Source organism: Mesoplodon bidens, assembly GCF_964165515.1.
Source record: "Mesoplodon bidens genome assembly, chromosome: 2".
Lineage (NCBI taxonomy): Eukaryota > Metazoa > Chordata > Mammalia > Artiodactyla > Ziphiidae > Mesoplodon > Mesoplodon bidens.
This window is the reverse complement of record NC_138177.1, coordinates 68,557,150-68,568,051: the sequence shown is the minus strand read 5'-3', so window position 1 is coordinate 68,568,051 and position 10,902 is coordinate 68,557,150. Positions and strand designations below refer to the sequence as shown.

Sequence of the window (10,902 nt, the reverse complement as noted above, 5' to 3'; positions counted from 1 at the left end):
AGCCTCTGCTAGTCCCTTTATTATAGCCTGTGTACTCATAATTTGTGCACATCTTATCTCCTTAACTAAATTGTAAGCTTCAATTCAAGAAGCAACAATTGAAGCCTGCTGTGTGCCAAGGACTCAGTAAATGTATTAAACTGAGGGACAGGATGAGAGCTGTAGTCTGTGAACTCCTGGAAAGTCAGGCTTCTTTTATAATCTTGTCTCAGTCATCCATGTTAGGACAGTCCACAGCACTTAATGAAGACTGAATACATTTTTTTTTTTTTTTTTTTTGCGGTACGCGGGCCTCTCACTGTTGTGGCCTCTCCGCTCAGGAGCCATGGCTCACAGGCCCAGCTGCTCCGCGGCATGTGGGATCTTCCCGGACCGGGGCACGAACCCGTGTCCCCTGCATCGGCAGGCGGACTCTCAACCACTGCGCCACCAGGGAAGCCCCTGAATACATTTTTGTTGAAGGCATGATGTTATGAACGGAAAAGGTGGTCAGGTAGAGGAGTGGAGATTCTGGCTCTCCTGAATCTGGTTAGTGACCCAGACTTTAACCCTGCCTCTGGACCATGACCCCAACTCTCTCTCTAGATCCCAAATCTCAGCAGTGTCCATGGTAGTGACCTTCTTGGAGGGCTGTTTCCCACACTCGGGGCCAGGCCGAATGCCAAAGCTCCTGTTTCTCTCCACCTCCACTGTTTCTCTCCACCTCCACTTTGGTAAACCCCTTCCCCTCTTTGGGACTTACATCCCACCCATGCCAGGGGAGCAGCCCCACCCCTATGCTGCTTTGAGATCCACGGTGGCAGGGGTGGGGTAGAGCAGGGGGGAAAGGGAGAGAGGAGCGTCCCGTGTTATAATTATAATTATCAAACCTTGGATCCTATCGTGTGATTTCAGAGGAACTCCCTTCCTTCCCACAGATTCACCCCTCCTGGTCCAGGAAACCACAGGAGAAACTGAGGCACAGTGGTAGGAAAGCAGTTAGATCACAAGGTGGGTATTCAGCCCCTATATCTCCTTCAGCCTTTTAGTTCACAATACATCCCAGTGCTTCCAGTCAGGAAGTCTGTGAGCCTCTGGCTGGGACCCTCAGTCACCCACCCCCAACTCCAGCCATGTGGAGCCCTGGGGGGAGGCTGGACATTCCAGAGGTGTTAAGTCCAGGCTGTGCCAAATATTTTTTCATGGGTATGTTCAGGTCCTATTAGACCCCAGACGTGGCCTTGGAGGGAGGGCTACGTGAACCACTGGGCCTGAAAGGGAGCACTTGGGCCAGGCAGTGATTCCAGCCCTCTGCTTGAGGTAAGGATCTTCCTCCCCCTCATCTAACAAATATTGGTCTCCGAGTCCCCCTGCCCCCTGTGCCCTCAGTCCTGCACATCTCACAAGGGCCATACTCTTGGGGAATACGCCCTCATCCTTAGGCCTTGCCTTGGCTCTTCTGGGATGAAGCTTGCAGAAGGCAAATGCCAGGGTTGGAGCTAGAAGGAAATACTGGTTGGGGAAGACTTTCCAGACCAGTGCCTGGTCTCTGAGGGTCTGTTCTTTCTTCCTCATTGAACCCCCATTCCCCTCATGCCTCACTACCTACCCTCCTCCTACCTGCATTCTGGGCCCTAAGAACGGGAACAATTCAAGTCAAGGCAGCATCCTTAGCATGTAAATTGTCTGAGTGGCACCCCTGCATGCAGGTCTGCATACCTGAGTTCATTCGACAGACATTAGGTAAGCACCTCTTCGTGCCAGGCTCCAGGGAGAGGACAGAGACACATAATACATGTGTCCCTGCCTTCAAGGAGTCCTCAATTAGGACAGGCAGACACATAAACAACTATAACATGCTATGTCCCTCCATCATGTGTTCCCTATATGTCTCTGTATGTATATATGCCGTGTGCATACCCGGGGCTGTCTCTATGTGCAAAACCGCAGATGTTCATCACCTGCATGTATCCGAGCACCCGCTTGTAACCTGTGTCTGTCCCCATGGCAGGCTGCACACCTCAGCCAAACCGGTTGGAGTGGGTTGTGCTGAAATTTTTGTTTGTGTCAATGGGACTTGGAGGTGAGTCAGGGAGGGACAAGAATGGGTGGGGTGGTGTGGGGAAGAAGAAGAGTGAGAGTGAGGGTCAGAGTGAGTGAGTGGGGGAAGGAGGGAGTGGGTCCAGGTGGGAAGGGCTGGGGGCAGGGTATCAGGAGGATGGGTTGGGGGAAGGTGTAGATGAGAGAGCTTCTTAGTGAGTGATATCCTGTTTGTCTGCGGTGAGATCCCAGGTCAAAGAGTCAGAGGCTGGCAGGGAGACCCTCGGGCTTTGGGAGAGACAAGAGTGGATAATAAATCAGAGTGGAACTAGTTGGAAGCATGGATGTGGACAAAACGTCTGTAATCCATTTCTATACAGCTTTGTTTCTCTGTGTGATATTAAGCTATTCTTGATCTGCTTATTGCCTTGGCTTCTTTGTACAGAGAAGCGCTGGGAGGTTGACTGACGTTGTAGTGGAAGATTACTGATGGGGGCTTGATTCCATCCCCCAGGACCAAGGCTATTTCAGGCAGAAGCTTCAAGGTCCCTCTTCCTGCTCCTCCCGAGGATGCTCCTCACCCACGGAGGGCTGGGAAGTGATCCCCACACAGAAAACAGGGACTCCGGCAGCTTTTCCTTCGCTGAAAATCACCTTTGCTCCCCCCACCAGCTGGAGCGTCACTGTGCCCAGTATTAGGATGGTGGCATCCTGCTTTCCAAGAGATTCCATCTAAACATTGCCATGTGCTGCGCTGTTCCTATCTGCCTATCCTGCAGGCCCACTGATCCCCAGTACCCAGCCCCATCCCTTAATGACAACCACACTTTCTAGTTGCCTAACAACGTCACTTACAGTTCAGGAGGCTGGATATGCTTGTTCCTCAAGAGTCCTAAAGCTAGAGTGAGGAAGTAGCTGAACATATGGCACATTTGGGCCCTGTATCTCAGTAGGCCACTGTGTGCAGAGCCCCCTCCTCCTTGCTCTCACCCCATGGACTCCCCAAACTTCTGTAAATACATGGTCATAGAATCAGGGACCAGGGCATAGGTAAAGAGAGAGATGCCTTATTCTTTGACCCTGTGGTCTCTGGGTAGGCTAGCACTTTTAGAAGCCTCTAGAAATAGGTCCTGGCTGGCCCAGGACAAGAGTAGGAGCCCTCGTGGAAATCAGAGTCTTCCAGGTGCTGACAAAAGCAGCAGAAGATGCAGTGGTTAGGAGGAGGTAAGAGCAAAGTTTAAGTGGGATCCTAATAATTTGATGAGAGAATGGATTCTAGTGAGGACCCCAAGCTGTGCTCCTCTGCATTCTCCCCATCCCTGTCCCCACCCCTGACCACAGAAAGAGCCAGGCTCCTCCCAGGGAGCCCATCTGTTGAGGAACATGCATGTAGGCAGCCCTCAAGGGCCAGCCCAGCCTGCAGAGCCTGCACCACCAGGGCATTTTCAGGTAACACCTGGCCTCTGTAGTTTCTCGCACTCATCTCCAGGTATCCAGCTTAGATGCTTGAGGGTGTGGTTCCTCTCTAAACCAAAGACTGCCACTTCCTGGCCATCAGCCTGGGCTCCTGCCACCGCCCAACTTGGCTTCCCTAAGGGAAAGCCTCCTGAGGCCCTGCGATCAAACATCACCCTTGGAACAGGCCCTGGGGGAGGCAAGACAGCTGCAGAGGAGAATATGGGGCCGCGGATGGAGAAAGACACGATGAGACCCAAGGGCTGTGGAAGCCTGGAAGAGGTGGGAGCTTGGGGGAGAGAGTGGGGAAGACCCCAAGGGGAGAGGGCCAGTGTTGAAAGGACTCTGAGGGAAGACGTTAGAGGAGAGGGGTAGAAGCTGAGAGGACACGAGCAGCAGTTGGGAATCGGGGGAACCAGTAGGACCTGAGGATTCTCCTAATTAGAGAGTAGATTTTCTTTTGAAATTTGTTAGCAGAGGCCTTCTTCTGTATGGTCCAGGAGTATTCACCTCTCCATCACATCAACTCTAATTCCCTCCTTTCTCTCCACACCAGAACCCAAAGTTACCTCAAACCTGCAGCTCCGCCTGTTTCCATTATCAGTGCTCAGCACTCAGTAGGCAGGTGTAGCTGCCCTGGTCAGAGGCCAGGATGTGGTGCAGCTGTAGAGGAGCCTTAGTCTCCGTGCCCTGGGCTTTCTCTGCCTCATCCTGGAAAGCAGGGGCTGGGTCTTCTGGTTCCAAGACACCCCCAAAGCCCCAGGGCAGCAGGACTAGTTCTTGGCCTTGCTCTCACTGCACTAAGAGACTTGGACCTTGTCCTGCATCTGTTTTCAGTCCTAGAGATAGCAAAGTTGGGAGCCTTTGAGCTGAGGATTGAGGAGGTAGGTCCCAGGCTGTGGGACAAGCAAGGATGGAAGCCGAGTAGAGCATGTCCCTGAGTCCCTTCTGAGCATCTTCCCCATACATCCCAAGATGGACTTCATGCTTTCCTTGCAGGAACCCCTAGTAACTGCCCTCCAGCCTCACCCTGAAGCCTTCCTGAACCTCAGTTTTTCCGTCAATTCTAGAAGTAGCATAAAAGAAGAAGGGCTAGGGATCAAGATACAGAGCAAGAGTCCCTTGCTAATGATAACTAGTGAGATAACTAACTAGTGATAACTAACTAGTCCCTCGCTCGTGAAAACTAGCGAGATCAGGAAGCACTGGTCCGTGGGCTATAAGGAAAGGTAGAGGAACAAAGACTGGAGTCTAATCTCCCCATGCCAGCGTGCTTCTCTCCCTGGGCCCAGGCCTCCATGCTCTAAGGTCCTCTGTGGGGAAATCCTACTCCCTGAAAAGGCCCCTTTTGTTGAAGCTCACTCAGGACCTCATCAGTAATCAATACCCTATGACTGTGCCCAGGGACCCCAAACTGTTTCTACAGTTCTAGCATACAGCCAAAGGGGAGAAGCCTGGCCACTTCCAGAAGGTTCCAAAGCTCCTTGCAGAAAAGTCAGATGGTTGGCTCTGTCCAGCAGGACAGAGAGGGCAGGGGCGACAGAAGGGCAGAGACCCAGAGAGAAAAACACAAAGTAGATATGGTGAGAGAGATCTCAAGGCACCATGAGACAGGTCGAAACCTAGAGATAGATACAGAGAGGGAGAAACACACAGACACACAGATACACACACACACACACACACACACACACACGAGTTATTGAAGGGGGGTAATTCAAAGAGATAAGAAGCTGAGACAAAATCTGAAACAGAGACAGGAAGACCTAAAGAGAAATTTCTGGATGCCTACTTGCCCACTGCTGGGATCACTCAGGTACTTCCCTCTTCCACCCTCAATTTCCACCACTCAACAATGACCCATTGATACTTTCCTACTCAATATCACCATGTCCCTCAAAAAGTCAAGGTTTTCCCCATCTGTATCCCACCTCTCCATCATCCTCTAACTCATCTGATTCCCACTCCCCTCCACCCCAAGTCTGCTCACACCTCCACTACTTTCAGCTCATGTCTCCATCACGTCTCAAGATCTGGCCTCTTGAAATCTCTTTTCCTGGTCATGCCTCTGTCCTTCTGTTTGCCCACGTCCTTATTCTGGCTGAGCTGAGAGCAAAACGCCAGAATTGGGGCCAAGAAGGCATGGGGCCAGGTAATCAGCTAGGCAGAATGAACTGTGGGGAAAATGTAGAAAGGCCAGAGGACAATAAAGGAAGAGCCAGAGAGACCGCCTGAAGGATGGGACAGCCTGGGAGATGTAGGCAGAGGGAATTGAGAGAGTCTTGAGAGTGTGACTAAGACCCCTAGGGTCCAATTGTTAGCTTTCTGTGTGTACTGAACAATGCTGAGAACCAGGGATGGTTCCAGGGTCAGAAAATGAGGTTAAGGGGAGGAGAAGTTAGACTAAAAGTTTTGTGAAGGTTTGAGACAAGGGTGTGTAGATTTGGGGCTGGGGCAGACATCTAAGACTAAGAAGCTGAGCTGCAGGGATCCTTGCTTGCCAGAAACAGCCAGCTGAGGAAACCAAACTCATAGGATCACATCAGAATTCTGAGACTTTCAGAATGATCAGCCCCCACTCCCACTCCTGGACAGAGGTTGTCCCTGTCCCTTTCAGTTTTTTACCATTGACGGGGTCATTATACACCACTTTTGATGCTGCCCTGGGGTGTCAAGTGTTTGTCAGACAAGTACAAATTGGCTTATTTTCTTCCTCTCTCTCTCTTTTTTTTTTTTTTGCGGTACGCGGGCCTCTCACTGCTGTGGCCTCTCCCGTTGCGGAGCACAGGCTCCGGACGCACAGGCTCAGCAGCCATGGCTCACGGGCCCAGCCACTCCGCGGCATGTGGGATCTTTCCGGACCGGGGCACGAACCCGTGTCCCCTAAATCGGCAGGCGGACTCCCAACCACTGCGCCACCAGCTCAGCCCCATTCTTCCTCTCTTTTCTTCTCTTTCTTCTTCTTCCCCTTCTCCCCCAGTTTCTTTTCTGCCTCCTCCAAAATATGGGCTTACTTCAGACTAAACAGGGGAGGTAGGATTCCTCCCCCAGGTCTATGTTTAGAGCAGCAATGGATGGACACCTCTAGCTACTAGGTGGAACTGGAGGAGGTGCAGAGCTGGGAGGGAACAGCCAAGGAGAAATGTGAGGTTCAGGCTCCATGTTCAAGTGAGGTGACAACTGCTGAGGACTCAGAGTCAGAGTGGCAGCTGGGAGGAGAAGTAAACAAAGCTGGGAGAGAGGAGCTGGAAAGGCCCTTGGGGTGGGGAGTTCCCTGTTCTATCCAGGAGAGGCAGAAAGTGAGTCTGGCAGAACAGTCAAAGACTTAAGCAAAAGCAAGAGCCTAAAATGGGCATATAGGCCAGTACGGTTAAAGCAAAATGACACCACCCTCCAGGCAGCTCCTTGCTGGTATCCTAGGAGTATGACAGATCTGAATCCAGCGATTGGGAGGTTAGCCAGTCAGAAGATTTAGGGAAAAGGCTGGCTTTCAGATTTCAGCCAAGGATGTTAGAAGTTAGTGATTTTTTTTTTTTTACCATGGTCTGGAAAACTGGGGATCCTCTTTGTCAAAATCAGGGGAAGCTATAGTTGGGTGGGCGGAGACTTTCAAAGCTACTACTAGGTCTCGGCTTTAAGGTATATGTGGGGAACAGGTCCTGGTACCTACCAGTCTCTCTAAATGTTCCTTCCTGCCCATACCCTCCTCATGCTATTTTCTCTAAGGACCAAGAGTTAGGATCTGGAGTGGGAAAAGCCCTGCCCTGAATTACACGTCCAGCCTCACTGCAGCTCGAGCCACTCTCTATGGCCTCAGTTTCTTGGGCCTGATGGGGATCAAGTTGATGAATAGAAACCAAAGGCAAAAGTAAGCAGTCATCACTCTCATTTACAGACCAGCCCCGGGGGACACAAGTCCTGTTTCTGTCCCACCCCAGCTATGCTGGGAGTAGAAATCTGTCTCCATTTTCACCAGTAGCTAAAACTAGTCAGCTTGGATCTGGGCCTCTTCATTCTTCACTGGGTCTTGGAGGGATAGAGTTAAGAAGAAGCTCAAGGACCTGGCTCGAATAAATGGAAGATACAAGGGAGGGGCAGGAGTTTGTTTTTCTCACTCCTCGCCTGCTTCACCCCCATCCAGCTTCTAAGACTAAGCAGCTTCTGCCCTGGATCTTATCAGGAGAAACTCCCTGACCTTAATTCTGAGTTCCAGATGCCACGGTACCTCAATTTCCTCCTGCTGTATGAGCTTATGAGACAAGAGGAAATAAGGAGTTACTCTTCCTAGGACTCAATAGTGAAAAGTTCTCCAACCCTCAACCCAATCAATCTCTCTCTCTCTCTCTCTCTCTCTCTCTCTCTCTCTCTCACACACACACACACACACACTCACTCACTCTACAATGTGCCCTGAGAGACTGGGTTCTACTACCCTCTAGTGGGCAGAGAGGGCTGTCCCACCCAGTCAATCAAGACCTTCAAGACTTTACCACGGTCTTTGGTCTGGAAGACACCTAAGGGATAAGCCAACAGCACATTTCTTTCTTTCTTTTTTTTTTTTTTTGCGGTACGCGGGCCTCTCACTGTTGTGGCCTCTCCCGCTGCGGAGCACAGGCTCCGGACGCGCAGGCTCAGCGGCCATGGCTCACGGGCCCAGCCGCTCCGCGGCATGTGGGATCCTCCTGGACCGGGGCACGAACCCATGTCCCCAACATCGGCAGGCGGACTCTCAACCACTGCGCCACCAGGGAAGCCCCAACAGCACATTTTATAAATGAGAAAGAAGAGGCTTAGAGGAAAAAAATCACTTTGAGAGTCAGGGTATAGTTGGCACCGGAACTCAAGTCTCCTGACTCCCAGGTCAGTGCTTAATCCACTTTCACCGCCTCCCCTCTGACTTTTGTCTCCCCTTCCTAGCTTATCCCTGGGGAGGTCAGAACGAATCAGAAAAACGCCCAAAACGCCAAAGCCAAAAAGGACATGGTTCCTCCTCAACCCCTGCAGAGCAACGCCTGCACCTGAAACGTCATAGTCCCAAGTGAATTCACATCTTGGATAACATGGGTCCTTCTGAGGAACTGGCTGTCCTCGGACTTTCCGAATTTAACAGACTTTCAAGATTTTTATTGACCTCGCACAGCTCCTGTCACCATGGTGGCAACACTGTCTAATTCATGGTGGCTGCCCAGGTCTCCTGTCTCCACGGTAACCGGTGCTTTGCGACCTTCAGTTTGCAGCGGTCGTGCTGCAGCCGCTGCAGTGGTTGCTGGGCGACGGCGGAGAGAAGCAGGTGGCTTGAGGTGGGGACCCGGACAGGCTTCCGGTAGGGGTGTAGGGGCGGTTCCGGGGGAACCTGCGCCCCCAGGTAGGGGTGCTCTGGGCCGCCGGCCCCGCAGCCCGCCCTTCCCCGGGCCCATGGCCGGGGCGGTGGGTGGGACAGGGGGCTCAGGCTGGACTTGGCGGCCGGTGGCGCGGGACCCGCTACTGGCGCGGGCCTTCCATTCATGCACCGAACTGCGGGGACGGTTCTATCTGGTGGGGGGTCTCCTAGCCAGAGGAGCGAGAGAGCCGAGCAGTGATATGGTGGTCTTCGATCCGGCTGGGGGCCAGGCCGTGCGGGTGGGAGCCCGGGGCGGCCCGAGGCGCAGCCACCACGACGCGGCGCCGGTGGGCGGGCGCTGGCTCTGTGTGGTGGGCGGCTGGGATGGGTCGCGCCGCCTGGCCACAGTAAGCGCCCTGGACACCGAGCGCGGTGTGTGGGAGGCGTGGACCGCCGCCCCCGGCAGCTGCCCCCCTGCCGGCCTCAGTAGTCACACCTGTACCCGCATCTCCGACCGAGAGCTGCGGGTGGCAGGCAGGGAGGGGGGGACTCGCACTCAGCGTCGTTATGGAAGCATCTACACGTTAAGGCTGGACCCTGGCGCCCGCACCTATTGGTATGACACCCCTTGCCCCAAACCTTTCATGCTCCCTCACTGACACTCCGGAAAAACAGCTTCGCAGGCAATTTATCTAATATCCTCACCCTAGAACCCTCCTTTCCCAGGAATCTTCCATGTCTAAGATAGCTGAACTCTCTTATCAATATTACCCTCCCTCTCAACCGAACTACATATGGCACTGTCCCATGTCTCCTTTCTATCCTTGGCACGGGGGTTGGGGAAAAGGCAGTACAGCACTTATATTTTCCAGAAAACCCAACTCAGGCCTGAATTTCACAGCTATAAGGAAGAAGGCTGCCACACAGTCTCACGTTCAGGTCACTGCGCTGCCCTGCTCCAAAGTCCTGGGCCCCACCCAGGTCACCAGCTATTGCTCTTTGGGGGCTGCAACTCAGCTGAACCAGAAGTAGCTGGGCATTGGAGTCATGGGAAGATTAAGGTATTATCTACTCACATCTTGCAAAGGGTGGAAGGGGGCTAAAATTGGGATGCCCAAATCCCTCCAGACAGTCCCTTCTCTCTCCCCCAAGGAGGAACCATCTGTTGCCCCCCGTTTGATGGAACAGCTTGCAAGTCTCGTGAGCAGTGGGCAGGGGTCCCGGCAGGGGCCTCGAGGACTCCGGCATCACTCATGTTCTGTGGTTGGGCCCTTTGCTGTGCTGTTTGGTGGAGAAACTCTGACTAGAGCCCGAGACACCATCTGCAATGACCTCTACATCTATGATACCCGTGAGAAGGGGCTTAATGGTTGAGAAGGGGAAAAGGTGGGAAGATAGGAGAACCTGAAGACTACAGAAAGCAAGAGGATGGAGTAATGGGGTAGGGAGAAGGGAGATTTAGTCGACCAATTAAAGGAATACACAGAATGTTAAATTTTGAAGAGGCCCACAAATCCAGTGAGGAGAAAAATAATGAGCAAATCTTTGGTCTTGTTAAGAGCCCCATGGGAGCCAAGGTGCTACTGCCTCAATAACCACTCTCTGCCCTTACCCAGCAGGAAAGTCTCCTTCTCTGTGGTTCCACTTCCCCTGTGCAGACCATGGACTAAAACGCGTGGGCCATCGGACCTGCCTTTGGAATGATCAGCTCTACCTGGTTGGGGGTTTTGGTGAGGATGGCAGGACAGCTAGTCCACAGGTTTGCATTCTGGACCTCTTTATCTAAAGAACAGTGCCAAGATACACCACCAAGCCTCTGTTTTGTTGCAGACTCATAAAGCTTTAGTTATCACCAGTGCTATCTGCCTCATTTCAAATGCTGATTAAATTTCAACCTGAGAGTTAACATCTGTTTCTGAATCTTTTGGCGGGGAGGGAAGTAAATAAGGAGATGCATCTTTATTTGCAAGGTAAAGGATAAAATATGGGACCTAGTTCGATATTGTGAGCCATTAACCAGATGGACCCCAAACCAAAAATCATATGCTTGCCCATGCCCTGCACAAATTCTACCCCTAATACCGGGTGAAAGCTTCAGGCTAGAGCTA

General features: G+C 52.3%; 1 protein-coding gene across 1 annotated transcript; it reads left to right on the top strand.

Annotated features, from left to right (window-relative positions):
* Positions 1-8,889: 8,889 nt before the first annotated feature.
* On the top strand, positions 8,890-10,779 carry KLHDC9 (kelch domain containing 9; the record flags this gene model as incomplete). The annotated part of the gene is made up of 4 exons (XM_081224658.1): positions 8,890-9,410; positions 9,696-9,855; positions 9,947-10,145; positions 10,414-10,779. The coding sequence occupies 4 exons, from the start codon at positions 8,890-8,892 to the stop codon at positions 10,578-10,580; spliced, it is 1,047 nt and encodes a 348-aa protein (XP_081080784.1). The 3' UTR covers positions 10,581-10,779.
* Between the last annotated feature and the right edge of the window lie 123 nt (positions 10,780-10,902).